Source organism: Mugil cephalus, chromosome 12, assembly GCF_022458985.1.
Source record: "Mugil cephalus isolate CIBA_MC_2020 chromosome 12, CIBA_Mcephalus_1.1, whole genome shotgun sequence".
NCBI classification, from domain to species: Eukaryota; Metazoa; Chordata; class Actinopteri; order Mugiliformes; family Mugilidae; genus Mugil; species Mugil cephalus.
In genome coordinates, this window is record NC_061781.1 from 17,458,802 (window position 1) to 17,475,693 (window position 16,892).

At 42.8% G+C, this 16,892-nt stretch overlaps 2 protein-coding genes across 2 annotated transcripts; one reads left to right on the forward strand and one right to left on the reverse strand.

The window, feature by feature from the left end:
* Positions 1-30: 30 nt before the first annotated feature.
* Positions 31-4,924, reverse strand: rab20 (RAB20, member RAS oncogene family). Its single transcript, XM_047600901.1, has 2 exons — positions 4,512-4,924; positions 31-1,153 (listed from the first exon to the last, which is right to left on the reverse strand). Exons 1-2 carry the CDS (start codon positions 4,699-4,701, stop codon positions 555-557), a joined length of 789 nt encoding a protein of 262 aa, XP_047456857.1. The 5' UTR covers positions 4,702-4,924; the 3' UTR covers positions 31-554.
* A 2,554-nt stretch (positions 4,925-7,478) lies between these two features.
* On the forward strand, positions 7,479-16,443 carry naxd (NAD(P)HX dehydratase). Its single transcript, XM_047600367.1, has 12 exons — positions 7,479-7,646; positions 9,687-10,202; positions 10,294-10,734; positions 10,915-11,065; positions 11,161-11,206; positions 11,294-11,382; positions 13,137-13,245; positions 13,750-13,800; positions 13,905-14,009; positions 14,090-14,210; positions 14,871-14,994; positions 15,719-16,443. Exons 1-12 carry the CDS (start codon positions 7,592-7,594, stop codon positions 15,867-15,869), a joined length of 1,959 nt encoding a protein of 652 aa, XP_047456323.1. The 5' UTR covers positions 7,479-7,591; the 3' UTR covers positions 15,870-16,443.
* The last annotated feature ends 449 nt before the right edge of the window (positions 16,444-16,892 follow it).

Here is a 16,892-nt window from a genome sequence, read left to right on the forward strand (position 1 = left end):
TATTTCCTGTTTGATTGGACAGAGCAGGGATACTGCAAAATAAAAAATCTTTATTATAACAAGAAGCTTAAAATTCGACAAATGGTACATGGAAAAGTACCGGTAAAACACAGACATGGGTGTCAGAGTTAGTAACAGAGCATTAAAGTGAAACGTGATTAACAAAGTAAGTACAATAAACAACTGTGCAATGTGCCTCGAAGCTGAAAATTAGTGCTGTTGAATTCTTGGGACTCTCGTAGCGGAACGCTTACAAATAGCAGTGATTGGTTTCTTTGGGACACAAGTGCAGTTTCAGTCATTAGAGGTTTGAAAACATAGTTAGTTATGTCCCTTCCTTACAAAGAAATACTTAAAACACTACGAGCTCTATTCTGAGGACCATCATCTCCACAGCATCAAGAACACATGTACTATGTGCTGCCAGGAGGTTTTTGATGCTTTTGGCTGCAGTCAAGGCAAAAAAAAAAAAAAAAGGTAGTACCATTATACAGATCTGGTGTTCAGGCCTGATAGTCCTGTATCTGTGAGCCTCTTTGCGTCTCTTTAGCGTGCTAGCAGCAGGAGGACCTGCCCCGCTTGCTGCTGACCCTGCACTCCTCCAGATCCACTGTAGGAGACTCCTGGTTCTGATGTCTCTTCCTCAGGATGGAAGGCAGCACCAGGTCGAACAGCGTCTCGAACAGAGCGTCCACGTTATAGCCCGTCTTGGCGCTCGTCTCGAAGCACATCTTCTCGGCGGGCAGGCTGCTGTTTTCATCCAGGCCCTTATAGCGCAGTATTCTCCCGTAGAGACCCGCCGCATCCTCGTACGTCACCTGCTTGCGAAGCATCCCGACGGAGAGGGACGTAGGGGAGGCTGGGGGCGTGGGGCAAGCGGAAAGCACCTCTGGTTCTGTCCTCTCCTCCTCGCACTCAGTTCTGTTCTCAGACTGTGCGTCTGAGTCCTGGGAGAGGTGGGCTTTAGGGTCCGTGAGGTCCGCCTTGTTGCCCACGATGGCGTAGATGCAGTCATGGTTGGCTGTATCGGTCAGGGACAGGAAGCGCTCCTCCAGCTCAGCTAGGCTCTGCCAGTTGGTGACGTCGTACGTGAGGACGACAGCGGCTGCACCTCGACAGTACATGGAGCCCAACCCGTGGAACTGTTCCCGGCCTGAGAAGACAAGGGAGGGAGGTCAGCAGCTCAACGCAAACTTCGAAATCAGTCATTCTGTATGAGCAGCGCTGCAGAACGATAAGACAGTCAGCAGTTTGGAAACAGGAACGAGCTTTGTTGTTGGAATATGCAGGATTATTGAAAGGGCACATTGTGTGAGAGCACATTCCCGCTGTGGGGCATGTCCTGGTACCAGTGGGCAGTTAATTAAATACACAAAGCTAAAACTAATGCAGTGTAATACAACAGTCTAAACAATAAATCCAGAGAGATGTGTACCGCATGAAGTTGAGTAAATCAGCAGTTCCCCGTTATTTTCCCTCATCTAAGAAAAACTTTCAAAAAATCGGAACCAAATTGCTGTGATCTAAAACTGTCATAACAAAAAACAAATAACCAAACTTAAAATGACTCTGCAGACAGGAGGAGAGGCCCTTTGCGTAGGCCTGGTGACTTCTTGACCTCTCTTTGTCACGTCTGTTTTTTCCATTACTATCCGGATTGTAAGCACGTAGCTTTCTGTGTGTGCCAACACATATAGCCTAACTTTCTTTGTTGATACTGATGAGTCACACATTTCTCACAAATGTTGTTTCATTCTTAACATAGTGAAGTTGTGACAAATAGAGGGAACCTAGATGAACTAGTCAGCAAGTTGACCAAACTCTCTGTGACCTTTAGCTTACTAGCTTCATGTGAACCAAAACAAATATGCAGTTTATCTTTTCAAATATGTGTAAATATATATTTTTGGACTATCACTTTGATAATATTTAACATGTGCATATTTTCTTCTGACAGCCTCCTGATCTTTGGCGACCCCTAAAGGGGGGGATAGGAAACTACAATTAATTTATCCATGGCAGGGTTGTTGCACCAGAACACTTAATTTAGATACACAACAAACTGGCAGCTGTGTGCAGCTCTTATTTTCAGCTGCTGCGTGTTCTCCAACATAAAACAATCCCAAAGATGCTGCGTTAAGCATCACATAAAGCAGAGGAAAGAACGAACGTGAAGTGTCATTTAACTCTATGGTTATCAATCCTTTACACACTGACAGCTGACGTGACAGCTAAGCCCTCCTTGTGCAAGTCTTTTGAAAACACTGGTTAACGCAAGTTTGGAAAAGTTGGGTTGACACATGGACAGTCAAGTCTTCCTGTCATGACCCATCATGTGACTAGTAAGAGGAACAGGCTAGGCCGCTGGAAAGACGGCGCCAGACTTTGAAACCGAACTGTAGCTTAAGATTAACATTATCAGAGGGAAAAATAAGCAGCAGGCAAATGTACAGACAGCCCTCCTAAGTGCCACTCGTCCACTGGTCCGTGTTGAAATGACTCAGCACCGATCGGCCATTTCTCTGCCTCAGTGACTAAACTAAACCCAACAGGGAGCTGTCACAGAGGTCGAGGAGTTCTGGAACAGAGACAGGAAATGGCTCACTGGTGACAGGGCCAGCATTTCCTTATCTGTGGGGCTCAAAGTTTTTTTTTTTTTTGGAGGGTGTACTTCTTGAGCAAGAAGGCTTACTGTGATACATGTTTACACAGTACTGGAATGTAGCACAGTTCTGAGCTTGTTCATTCACAGGCTAACGACAGGCAGGCTAAATTAGCTTGTTTAAGAGAAAATTAATTATAGGTCGCCAAGGCCAGCGTTTTCAGTATTTGTTTAGTAAGTCTTTGTATAGTTAGCTGCACTGTAACAGGCCAGAGCAACATGCTGGTTGAATCTGGGACAAGTAACAGAACTAACTAAAGCTTCAACTGACCACATTCACCACTGTCAGTTTCATATGAGAGTCTTTAAAGAAAAAAAACTCTGCTACAGTTTGCTTTCCGTAATAGCCTAGAGAATAATGACTGATCTGCATCCATGTCTAACAATAACAGAATAATAATTTTCTATAGTCAGCAGAAAACAATCGATTCTAGTTACATTAGCTATGGTTTAATTTTTAAGTTTCAGTTTCGCAGAAAGATTATTTCAGCGGACGTTTACACGTGAACACAGAAGAAGACTTTAAGGTTTAACAACTAACAAAGTAATCGTACTTTCTGACGATAACATAAAGTTCAAACTGACCTTTCATGTGAGGCACGATTCAACTTTTTTTGAACAAAAACCGCAAAAGATTTTAGGAACTGTTGTTATTACTAAAGGCTTTTTCTCATGCAGATATAAACAGTCTTATTGTTTTTGTTTATTAGCCTTTATTTAACCAGGTCGATCCCGTTGAGATACAATGACCTCTTTCCCAAGGGAAGCCTGGCCAAGATAGCGGCCTAGCAAAGCTGTGAAACAATTACTTTCACAACAACACAGATAAAATACATGGGAGATAAAAAAAACAAAAACAAAACAACAGGACTAAGACTCTGGATTTGCATTAAAACAAGAACAAGTGTGATTTTATGTTGTTTTTAAAAAAAAAAACAAGCAACGGGAGTATCTGCAGACTGACATCATCTTGGATTAGGACACAGCAGTCCAACATTGAGCAATAAAGCACAAGACGAGTGACACAACAATTCTAGGACTTGTTCAGAAAGTTGGAAACGCACAAGAATTGCTTCGAAATTTAACGTAAATATTTAGAAATGTTTTTATTCGCATGTTGGATGATTTTTCTGGTGGATTCTGATTTTAATAGTTAATGAGTGTAAAGTTGGCAGACTTACAAAGCCTCAAACGCATAACGCATATATGCCAATGTGAGGAACTGTTTATGACAGGTTTATTTACCACGGTGATTGATAAATTGATGGTTATTTACAACAATCTCTTCTTGAAACCCTCATCTTACTGTTACACTTACAGAAATTGACATGGTGGACAATGTTTAATGATATTGTGCAATTGTATCCTTACCATTACTAACTCCCTTAAACAATTCGCTTAGGTTCAAGATACAAATCCATTTGTCCTCAAGTAGACCACCAGCCGATATATAAACTTTATACAAACCATCATCTACAGAGATATGTTTTTAAAAGGTGACTTTTTAAAGACAGATTGCCAGTTTGTTTTGACCCAGTTTGAGTTTAAGCTCTAGATGGCATGCTATTGAACAACATATAGGATTAATTTTAAACTTTAATATATATATTAAAGTTTAAAATTAATCAGCATAGTATTAGAGGTAACTTTCCATCCCACGGTTCTCATGAGGCACCAGGACTAGTCACATGCCGGTGATTGCCTCAGGTGGTGGGATCACGCGTTATCAGGTAAACAAGGTTAATGAACCAGGGGAAGGAGGCAAGACAGGAGCCTAAAAATAAACACTGTTGGGTAAAAAAAAAAAAAAAAAAAAAAAAAAAAAAAGGTAACGTGAAGGGGGTATTACCAGCTGTGTCCCATATTGAGATATTGTAAGGTCCCCACTGTTTGAGGAAAAACGCCCCTCCGACGGTGCTGATGGTGTCTTTGAACTTCCTCTCCATGTACCTGTGGAGCAGCGACGTCTTCCCCACGTTCATGTCCCCCAGGAGAACAACCTTGACGTCGGGCTTCTTCATCTTCGACACGTCGTGCATGATGCTGACGCTGGAGTCTTAATTCTCGTTAACGCGTAGAAGAGACGCAAATGTGTAACTGGTAAAAAAACATTCCTCGAAAAGAAAAGTTCATTTGTGACAACGTGACTATCCGGCGCTGGCTCATTGTCAAATCCGCCGAGCGTCGGAACTTCAAAAAGTAACGGAGGTAAAACAGGAAGTAGGTGAGGAGCTAAAGACCAGAGCAGCTTTTCGCCCGGAGTTCCGCCTGTCAGGCTTTTCTGTTAACTAGTTATGTACCGGAGTGTTGGAAGATCCAGCTCTTTTCAAAGATTCGTCTCTTTTGACTCTTAGATGTGCCAATACGGCTTCCAAATGGCTTCTCATTCAGTGTTACTGTCTTCTATTTTCAACTAATATATCTATTATGACACAGTTGCTATGTGTTTACCTTTTAAATAAATCTTTAAATGAACAACTGAACACTAGTATTAGGACCGCACATGAGAAAAAAGAACGAGAGCAGGTAGTTGTTGTTTTTTTCATCATGCACTTTGAGAAAAAAAAGTTGAAATATAATGTCGAGAAGACCTTTTGAAATTAAAACCACCATGTGACTGCTTCTCGAAAATGACGTGCAGGCAGTTAGATGAAGTGGTGAAACTATACTTCGGACAAGTAACAAATAAATACTTTCTCTTTTAGCTCATAAGCAGAGTGTAGTTATCAGTATCAGCTCGTTCACTGACGACACATCACTAATGCACCGCCTCCATCTGTCTCCATTTTAATCAGCTACATATGAATTCACTCACCAGTTCATGGGAAAACGAATGAAAACAAACACATTCTAACATAACAGCCCTGCACTAAATCCTAGCTGCATGCACATTGTGTCACATCAGAGAGATGGTTTCATTTCTGTTTCTAACACAATTGAATTGTGTGGTGTGCTGACACACATCCCTAATATTTTTACTTTACACCCCCCAAAATGATTATACAGTTGAATTGCTAAACAATAATGTACAACAGTCCTGCAATATCTTCTTCATTCTCAGAGTCCTCAGGATGTTGTTTGTGTCCCATCAACATGGCTCATGGAGTTCAACGTGGCTCCATGTAACTGTGAGAAACAAGAACATGAGTAAGAACAAAAATTAATAAAATTCTTATCAGTGGTATGCTATTTTTTTAAAAAAATATACAAATTAAATGGATTGCTACTGTAGTAGTGTCTAGCATACATTTAAAGGCTACTTAAAGTACAAAAAAGCCAGGTATGTACTTAATAATATGTATTCATAATGTGGAAAAATATGAATACAGTATCATTCCTAAACATGTCATTTAGCACATTTAAATCAAATAGGTCATAGTTTCTACTGTAGAACAGAAAATAAATCAATATCAGATTTTCTTATAGATATATATATATGGGGTTTTTTTGTTTGTTTGTTTTTTTTTTGTTGTTTTTTTTTATGCTACGCTGTGCCTGCAAGACAAAACTCAGGGCAAAAAATAGACAATTTCTAGCGTTAAATTCTTCCGCTAGGCGGGTGTTAGTTTTCAAACCAGAGCTTGACTACTATATACAGTCAATGTCTATGACACACAAATATTACTCTACAGTGGCCTTGTAGTTATAGACTGTACAAGCATAAATAATCATGACGTCTCGTGATAGACCAACAACGATCAGCACCTGTATCTGGTCTACAGGTCTTTAGACACCTGACAAAGGATTAGATATGTTGGGAAAGTGGAAGAGTATTTGCATCAGGATCATTTCACCTCAGTGCTCTCTAATTCTTCCTTTGTTTCTTATAAAGAAAACCTACAAGATTTAAGGACCAAATATGACTTCTGTGCATATCTATTGTAAGTAAAAGATAACTATGTTTTTATGTTAATTTTAATCCCATAAAAGGGAATTAAAGGTGTTCATGCTCAACATCAATCCAGAAGAATTGAACATTAAAAAAAAAACACACACAAAAAAAAACATTAATAAATAAATAAATAATAATAATAATGTTTCTTTTTGTGGTAACCTAAGGGAGTGCAGCTTTAAGGTACTTCCGGGTTGCGGTCGCAGTAGTGATGGGCTGTTCGGCTCTTTTCTGAGAGTCGGCTCTGTTGACACGGCTCCCAAAGAAGAATCAACTCTTTATTTTTGCATCGTTTATAGCCTAATATTTTAGACCAATACAGCAAATACATATGATTTGCATGTGGATAAGCGCTTATGCATTGAATGTTTTTATGAGGAGCCTAATTTTGTTTAGTATTTACTATTTCAATAAAACTTTAACTGCACAAACCAATGAACAAAACACTGCAATCAAATCTACAAAAGCAAAAACAGAACCAAAATCATCACTTCCACCATCAATCAGTGGTGGAACTTGCTCTTAATATTATTTTCAACTTGCAGCGAAGACACTGCTCTGCTATACCTTTAAATGTCTTTAGATTTCAGCATTCATAACTTCCCACGCCTATACTCTCCTCCTCATGTCTGCTGCCGATGTCTGCTGTCTTACTCAACCACAGCGTCTGTCTGCCTCTCTGCTTTCACATAATGGTGTGATTATAAGTCCTCACATGTGACTGGCCACATGGTTTGCCCATAGAAACAAAGTTTCGCCCCCATCCTCATGCAACTCGGTGAGCAAAAATGGAGAAAACAATAGTGGAAAGCCGCCTCTCACTCTATGGGAATCGACTCTTCTGGTTCACTACCAAGCATCGGTTCTTAGAGCCGGCTCTTTCGCTTATGACACATCACTTCTGCTCAGGTGTAGGTGGTTGCTCACTGGTAGTTGACAGCCCGACCGAGTACAACTGGGTGTCGGCGTGTCCGAGGATCCCATGAAGGCAACATAAACCGTTTTCTTCCTGTCCTACGGCGCTGGGTTACAGCCTCATGATCAGGACCACTTGTGTACACTTGTCAGCGCTGAAGCGCGGCTACAGTTTAGGTAAGAGGGACTTCTTATGTGTCGTTGGCTGCAGTTAGACAATGGCAACATGTCTCAACACATGCAGATGCTCGCCTGTAGCGTGATCACAGCTGCACTGTCGATTGTCGCCACGTTGGTGTGTTTTAACGAGGAAGGTAAAGTGGAGGAAGTGTTCTGACATGTTTTGTTTGTCCTCGCGATGTTGTAGCTGCAGTGTTAGCCTAAGCCTTGTTTTGGTGGGGCAGTGGACACAGTGGGATGTGTGAACGGAGGCTTTAGGACCCCGAGGACACCTAGCATACGGGCACTGAGCTAGTTAAAGCAAAACTATGAAAAAAGAAAACAGATGCGCAATATAAAAGTTCCAAAATGCAACACTAATCCACAAGAGTTGAGCATAAACACAACAATGAAGTAAATTTACAGCTGTTTCTGTGTCTTGTGTATTGATAGAAAATACACGAGGGCCAGAAAGATCACTTATGAACTTTCTTAGAAACTGGGTTGTTGGGTAAGAACCAGGTCAAAGTTTTGCCCCAATTGTTGTTCTACCTTGTGGTTCTTAAAAGCAGTGCAGCTTTAAAAGGTACTACCTTGGGTGTTGCTGCTCATTAGTAGTTGACAGCCCTAAGAGCGTAGGTTGCAGGTGTCAAACATATGGCCCGCGGACCAAAAGCGGCCTGCCAGAGGGTCTAATCTGGTCAGAGGGATAAATTTGCAACGTGCAAAAATTACATTGAAGAATCAAGCATCAAGAGTATTTATTGTCACTATGAGAACATAACGAAAAAATTTGCAGAGACCCCCGGCTTAAAGGCACTCATAAATAACCCTAAAGATTTATTTATTTATTTATTTAACGTTAAATGCAGTTTTCCCAATAAAAGTAACTGCTGTTGTGTTGTTTAACGCAGTTTTAGCAAGAGTTTAAGAGTGTGGACGCAACACAACACTGAGACATAGAACTATACAGAAATTGCACTTTTTTTTCTTAAGAAATGTCCAGTTGTTCATTACATGCTTACATACAAGGGAAGTATTTAGAGTTGTCATTATTTATAGGTTTAATACGCGATTGTGTCACTGGTCTGGCCCCCTTGAGATCAAACTGGCGTAGGTGAATTTGGGCATGTCCGAGGAGCCCGTGAAGGCAACACTCGCCCTGCCCTGCACTGTTTTCCTTCCTGTCACGCAGAGATGGGTTAGCGAGCTTCACGATCAGGATCATTTGTGTGCACTTGGCAACGGTGATGAGAGAGGCTTGGATTACGGTAAGAGGGACTTCTGCTGTGTCGGTGGCTGCAGTTAGACAATGACAACATGCCTCAACACATTCAGACCCTCGCCTGTAGCAGCTTGATCGCGGCTGCACTGTCGATTGTCGCCGCGTCGGTGCGTTTTGACGAGGGAGGTAAAGTGGTGGAAGTGTTCTGATATTTTTTTTTATTATTATTATTTTGTCCCAACGCGGTTGTAGCTGCAGTCTTAGCTTAAGCCCTGTGGTGCCTCTCTCCTCCATGTTGGCGGAGCAGTGGACACAGGCGCCTGTGTGGCCGGGGGCTCTAGGACCCCGCGGACACCTATCATAGGAGGGGGGCCACGGGGCCGGGGGGGGGCCGGGTTAACCTGAGAGGACTGATCAGAGGTCAGTTTGAATCTCCACCAATGAAGCCAAAGGTTGAGGAGTCGGCATGGGGAAGCTGATCCTCGGTCAGTTTGTTGGAAAGTACCAAACTACGCATTTTGTTATCGACGTGAAAGGATAAACACAGACGGCTAGGCTGTAGCTGACATTCAAAGAGTTGACCAGAGTCCGTTATTGCGATGATCCTCAAGTTTGGGACCGCAATTGTTCCCTCCTCAAGTCCCCCTGAGCTGCATAAATGGACGCTTGACGTGGTTTGAGACAGCGGAGCTTTGATACGCGTTAAGAGCAAAAAGATCCAGAGCAGACGTCCACCACAGTCCGCGGAGTCAACACCTCCATTCAACTCCTCGGGGTGGAGGTGAGCCTGTTTTTTTTTTTTTTTTTTTATGATTTTATTTTTTCTGGACCAGCCATGCAAGCGAACACGACGAGGGGCTTCTTGTGGTCGGACGTGGAGACGAGGACCCTGTTGAACATCTGGGGGGAGCAGGACATCCAGACTGCGCTGGATGGGAGCTTCCGAAACAGCTTTGTGTACCGCGACGTCTCCCGCAGGCTGGGGGCCATGGGCTTTGAGAGGACGCCGGAACAATGCAGGGTGCGCATCAAGAGCCTCAAGAGACAGTACCTGTTAGCCAAAGAGGGCAACCTGCGGAACAACGGGCAGTACCACAAGATCTGCAAGTTTTACGACATCATGGAGGGGATTCTGAGCAACCGGCCGGCTCTTGACCCTCGGGAGTTCATGGACGGCGGGGTGGGAGGAGAGGAGGCCGTGGACGGCCTGGAGGAAGATGGAGAAGACATTCAGGATGCGTTCTCGGAGAGCACGGGAGAGTGTCCTTACCCGGCTGAGACTGAAGTGAAGTTGGAATACCCGACCGTCCCCATCCCTATTCCAGTGAAAGTGACCGTGGGCAATAACAGTAAGTCCTTCTATGCCAATGGATGCTTTTTTTTTTTTTTCTATTAGTAGCATCCCATGATGTTTCACTCTCGTCCTCCCCTTCCTCACAGGCACCTCAGCAAGGGCAAACAACAGCACCCAGTCCACGAGCAACTCCTCAGCCCGGACGCCCAAACGCCCCAGGAAGCGGCGCGCCAACTTCCCCATGGAGAAGCTAATGGAGCAGTTCCTGGAGCAGAGCGCCCAGGCCGAGGACAGCTTCTACCGCATGGAGGAGCAGCGGCTGCAGGCGGAAGACCGCCGGCGGGAGGCGGAACACGACAGGGAGCTGCGCATGCTGCAGATGCTCGGTCAGATGTTCTCCAGCATCTCCTCCGCGGCCGCTCCCTCCGGCAGGACGGCCGCCGCCGCCCCCGCCCGCGCCCCCGTCATCTCTAGCGCCTCCCCGTTGCACACGCGCGGCCAGTCCAGCCATCACAGACGCCCTTCGCCCCAGACAGACAGTTTCGTTCAGCAGAGCCAGCTGTCCGACACAGATCCCCAGACTTTAGGTATTAGTTCCGGTGTCGTGTGTTAAGCCTCGGGGAGGAATGTGTGAAGGCGGAGCAGCTGTTTTTGTGAAGGCTCAGTCACTCTTGTTATTGTCCTTATATTACACCGTCATAGTGAGCTGCTTGTGTTGATCAACTTTTGTCCCTTTTGAAACTGGATAAACTTCTTTATTTCCTCAGTGATAGAACGCTACATGAGGGCCAACTTTGCATCACACAGAGGCATGGATGATGAGATCCTCTCTCTAGTTAAGACCATAGTCCCTCCGCTGACATCCAAAAAGCACAAGGGACAAGATGGGCGTATTGGGATCATTGGAGGATGCCAAGAGTATGTAAAAAAAAAAAAAAAAAAAGAGTTCACTGAGAATTTGTAAATGTGTAGAACATTGCCCCTAATTTCTTTTCACCTTCACCTCCCTAAAGCTACACAGGAGCTCCGTATTTCGCGGCCATCTCTGCACTGAAAGTGGTAAGCGGCCGTTTTGGTCATTAATAATTCACAGAGCTCGTCTTTTTGAGTCCGATTGTGTGACGAAGACTTCTGTTTTGTTTCCAGGGGGCGGACTTGTCTCACGTGTTCTGCACCAAAGACGCTGCGACTGTGATCAAATCATACAGCCCTGAACTCATAGTTCACCCAGTTTTGTAAGTACAAATACACACAGATCAACAAGGGACAGTCTTTAGTACGACCGCTGTGATGCTCAATAAGTGGTATAATCTGTATTAACACTGTTATGATGCTATAGGTAAAATTATAATAATGTGTCGGGTCAAAATTTGCAACTGCCTTCAATTACTCTGCTCATTCGGTAAGCTGTTCCTGGAGAGCTTCTGCTTTAAATGTCTCTCGATGTTTTGAACGTGTGCTCCCGTGTCGGATTTCAGAGTCTCCGATGAAAATTGATACGACCACAGAGCCTCATGATGAAATTCCGGCTAGAAGTTGACGGTTGTGAAGTTTGATACACATTTTTGTGTGTGGACTTTACCGACGCCTTCAGACAACGTTTCCAATACGCCACCAGACACCGCAACGTGACAGAATTTGTATTTTTTTTTTGTTGTCGCAGGTGTAGGAACCCGGTTACCTTAATGAAAACTTGCATTCCATGCAGGTGACCTAATTCCAGGATCCTGCTAGTGAGCCATTATTGACGTGTCATAGCAAGAAGAGAAATATTTCATCAAATTTCATCGGTTCAGCTCTATTAGGTGTGTCAGTAAATTATTACCAGCGAGCTGACATTCGCTAAAACCCGAACCCTGAACGCAGCGCAACCTAACTGAACGCAGATGTTATTAAATTTATCAAGTGCATCTGTGCAGTCGCTGCTCTGGCGTGCCAAAATGTCTGCTAACTACATGCACCATTGAGTAATACTTCTGAACTGGACAACAACTTCAACACAGCATCATAATCTGCACCCTCTAAAATGACCATAGAGTTGAACAACACCATCAATAAATAATAAAAAAAAAATGAAGTCAGATGTTTTATCTACATATGCTTCCAAGAAACAGATTTTCAAAACCAGCGTACATAGGACATGCAAGTAATTAGATCCACAGAGGCTTGTGCAGATCTCCACTCGTTTCTGTGGGTGCAGTTGACCTGCAAATTTGATCTATAACCAAGTTCCTGTTCGTTATCTTTGCCAAAGGCTTGAAATAAAAAAAAAACAAGCATTCATCCCTGACTGTTGGGCCTGTTCAGACATTACAGTAAGATCCGGTCTGGGCTATCAGATCGCAAGAGGCCAGCTTCAGGTACAAACCTGGAATTAATATGCGTCTCCAGATCCCATCTTAGTTTCACGCTCTGTATGCAAATAAACCCCGACATCATCTGGGACGCAGTAGAATATTTTAACAGCTGCCGTCTCTAATGGATCCGTACCGCCGCTCCAGACCCGAGAACGGCGCTGTTTTATGTGAGTGCGTCACGACTTTGGCAAACGCGTCGAGTTCTTATTTATTGATCTCCGCCCTGACGTTAGTTAGACCTGCACAGAACTCGGATTTAATTCCAACTCTGGAAGTTTCCATACACACAGTGATCTCCCGTAATAAAGATAAATAAAGAAATCTGTATCGCGTAACATGCCGCTCCTCATACATCAACGTGACCGACATAGCTAATAAACACAGAATCGCGCTCGTGTGCTCGTATTAAATGCTTTCGTTTGTAAATTCTTACTTGGATTTCCCTTTTTGTTTTAGTTTGTGAACACCTACTAGGACAGAACATTTTTAAAAGGCTCTCGTTACCAATGAACAGACGTCACTCAATTCTTTTTCCTTTTCAGGCGATTATTTATAAAAGCTGTGTTTTTTTTTTCCCCCTGAATAAATGAGTTAAAATCTTTGTTGAGTACAGTCTTTGTTTGTCTATCAAGGGACAGCCCCAACGCGGTGGAAGAAATTGAAAAATGGCTCCCAAGACTGCACGGCCTCGTGGTGGGACCAGGTCTAGGAAGAGAAGACTCGTTACTGAAAACGGCCAAGGCACGTGGAGTACAATCACTCTCCCTCCCACTCAAGACAGCCCTTTAGGCCGGCTGCTTGTGCGTTAACGCAAAACCACTTCTTGGACAGACTACAGTGATAAACCTAAGCTTTGAATGCTTGCGGCTCCCCGCAACTGCTGCCTGAAAAATTAGATATTATTCCCTGAAAATATGGCCGGGAAGTGTAAATTCTTTTTTTTTTTTTTTGTTGTGACATTTTGAGCTTTTTGTTAGTAATGTATACACGTGACAATCGAATGTATTGTGATGCAATATGTCTGTGAAGGTTCTCAGTCAGTCAATTTATCCAACGCCTTTTGGATATTTTGACGCAGCTCTGCTACAGAGGTAAAACTGTATTCCGACTTTAATCCAAGTAATTTAACAAGAATATATATAGATTTTCTGTCAGTGGTGGCATAAAGACAGTGTCACTGTGTGCTTGTGAGGCTGGCCTCACTTTATTATTATTACTAATAATGTGTTCTGCTCTTTCTTCTAGGAGGTTATTGAGAAGTCCAAATCAAGAGACATCCCTATAGTCATCGATGCGGTAAGTCTTGATAACATTGAGTGTCAGCTGCTGAGCAGATGGGCTTTTGTTTGCAACAACATCCCGACAAACCTGTGTACGTGTCGTCTGGTTCTTTCCAACAGGACGGACTATGGCTAGTCACGCAGCAGCCGTCTGTTATTCAAGGCTACCAGAAGGGTATCCTCACACCTAACTTCATGGAATTCACCCGATTATACGAGGCACTGGTGGGTCTCTGTTAATGACGTGTAACGTACAGCGTGGGCCTGTGTGTTCATGCGTGTCCGTCTCGGTTCGTGTGTTTCAGCACCACGAGCCCCTGAACACCAGTGACCATCAACGCAGCGTCGTGCAGCTCAGCGTAGCTTTGGGAAACCTCACTCTGGTGCTAAAAGGAGAACAGGATCTCATCACGGACGGCAGCAAGGGTCGGTATCGAAACACAACGTAATTGTGAGGCCTGCTCAGACGTTGCATTTCAGACATGCATCTGTAAATCGGCTTTGCGCTCTGTTTGCAAATAAACCCTGACGTCATCTGGGGTTCGGTAGAATATTTTAACAGTTTGTCTCAGATTATAACCAAAACATTCACACACGTGTTAAATACTTTGATTTGTTAATTCTTACTCGAATTTATTTATGTTTTAGTTAACAGCTACAAGGACAGAATATTAAAAAAGGCTCTCATTATGAACAATCATCACTTACGGAGATTATTCTAATCATTTTGCAATCAGCTGTCGTAGGTTTCTTTTCTGAATCTTTCTGAGTTCACACTATCAAACAACAAATGCAGGAACATGTGACCACCTTCAAATGTGGTCAGAGATCAGAGCTCTCAAATCTAATCTCGGCGCGTCCTGGAGGTTGTTGTTTCACATTCATCACCATGTAAAATCACCCAGATCTGATCTTGATGCGAGGTCTGAACAGGTCCGTGCACTCTTTAAAGGCTTCCAGCTGAACATTCACTGCATTGTTTTATTTAAATCACTGCTATATATTCTTCTGAGGCGGTGCTTATCATTATTATTACTATTATTTTTTTTTTCCTTTTGATAACATGTAATTGCATGTTGTTTTCAGTTTACTCATGCAGTTTAGAAGGCAGCGGGAGACGATGTGGCGGACAGGGTGATCTCCTGTCTGGGTCTATGGGAGTGCTCGCACACTGGGCCCATGCTGCCTCCACGGCCGGAATGATCAGAAGGTGAGGACATGATGGCATGTTGGAGGGGGGGTGGTACTCTGTCCTAAGCTTGTGTGCGGAATTAGTTTCAAAAATAAAGAGATGTTTCCACAGTCCCAACACAATAATCCATCATATTCCTTGAGTAAATGTTACTGGTTATGTGGTCTGACCAAGAGCAGTAAAGACACATTTGTTTCTGTCCTCAGTCCCTTCTCTTCCCTCAGTGCTCTTCACCACAATGAAACTTCACCAAAACTACTGCCTTAGTTTAATTTTATTCCTATCGGCCCATCATCCTGACAACCTCCAGTCACAGATGTTGGACTTTTTTAATATACTTAATACTGTTTTCTAACTTTTTTCTAAGACCTCCAGATACACATTTGTGTTATTATTTCATAGACATGTAGCTAAAATGTGGAAACATTACATAGTGTGTGTTATTTTCCCTAAAGCCGTCTGTGTTTTTATACCTTCACCATCTGTCTTGACTTAGGTGACTAGCTGAATATTTAGTTACATTTTTAATATAAATATTTTGTCAATTATTTGATTAAATCTTCAAAATTAAAATAATTAAATATTTTGATGATCATTTCTGTAAGTCGTTCGTCTAGCGTAAATGCTAAGCATTACTCCTTTTCATGTTTGCAAGTAAAACACTGCATAAAGTTGTATAGGCCATGTAATTAGTGTTATATTGCCCCTTTGTTTCCTCATTATCTATTTTTTCCTCCTTCAGTGTGAATCCATCAGTAGTTGCCGCGTACGGCGCTTGTTCCCTCACCAGAAAGTGCAACAGTCAAGCCTTCCAGCAGCACGGCAGGTCCACCACCACCTCAGACATGATCCAGGAGATCGGCTCAGCCTTCAAACAGCTATTTGAAAACTGAAAACAGACTAAGTTGTTGTATAGTTATGTATGCTTGAAAGTGTGTTCTTAACACACTTGTTTTGTTGGGCTAGCAGAATATGTTCTCAGAAAAAAAAACTGCATCGAAATGAAGGTTTGACTGTGGACAATCCCTTTGAAGAAAGTGTTAGAAACCTGGTGCAGAAAATACACTGACATGTTGTTCGAAGTGTATTCGATGAAAAACCAACAAACGCAGCGTCTTTTCCCCCTAGTAGTGTAATGAATGTATTCACCAAACGTGTTGAGGTAGCTAAATTCTTCACAGCCCACCAAAGAGACTGTAAGCTAACATAAGTTGGGTCACGGTAAACCTGTGTGAGTTTTCAAATAAACCATAAATTTGATTTTGTGTGACAGTTTGTGACCGAGTTCTTGAGAGCAGTCTGCATCGTGTCATGGCAGCGCACCGCCAGAGGGTGGCAGTACGGACCTCAATGTGGAAAGGTCACCACGGTCACTTTGTTGTTGTGCAGACAAAACAGACTTGTGTTAATAGAAGTACAATAAAGAATTATTATAAATGGAGCATAACAAGACTTATGGGAGAAAAAGTGCAACTGCTGTGTGACTTGATTATTAAAAACCTGTAAAATCCTCCTCGCATACATCTCCATCATATCTGAAAGACCTCATTGAAAGAAAGAAGAATAGGAGTTAGAGCCTTCAGCTATCAAGCTCCTCTCTTGTGGAACCAGCATCCAGATTGAGAGTTTTACTTTTAAGGTCAGGCTTATACGCTCATTTTAACTTTTTGACAAAGCTTATAAAGGACTGGACTCAACCACCCCTAGTTATGCTGCTATAGGCCTAGGTTGCTGGGGGACGATGCTCTGAGCACCAGCCTTGTACTTTCTTTTCTCTGGCACCGAGCTCCTGTCTTTTAATTTATTATTTAATTTCTTTTTTTTTATCACTAGTCATGTAATTCTGTATAGCATATTAACTGCTTGCTCTGGAAGGGTTTTGAAAAGCGTCTTGAGACCATTTATTTGTTTTGTTT

Coding starts and splice junctions, on each gene's coding strand:
- rab20 (XM_047600901.1), bottom strand. CDS start 4,701: ATGCACGACGTGTCGAAGATGAAGAAGCCCGACGTCAAGGTTGTTCTC. Junction 1,154..4,511: donor CTCAATATGGGACACAGCTG/GTAATACCCCCT, acceptor TTGTCTTCTCAG/GCCGGGAACAGTTCCACGGG.
- naxd (XM_047600367.1), top strand. CDS start 7,592: ATGATCAGGACCACTTGTGTACACTTGTCAGCGCTGAAGCGCGGCTAC. Junction 7,647..9,686: donor GAAGCGCGGCTACAGTTTAG/GTAAGAGGGACT, acceptor TTTCTGGACCAG/CCATGCAAGCGAACACGACG. Junction 11,066..11,160: donor ATCATTGGAGGATGCCAAGA/GTATGTAAAAAA, acceptor ACCTCCCTAAAG/CTACACAGGAGCTCCGTATT.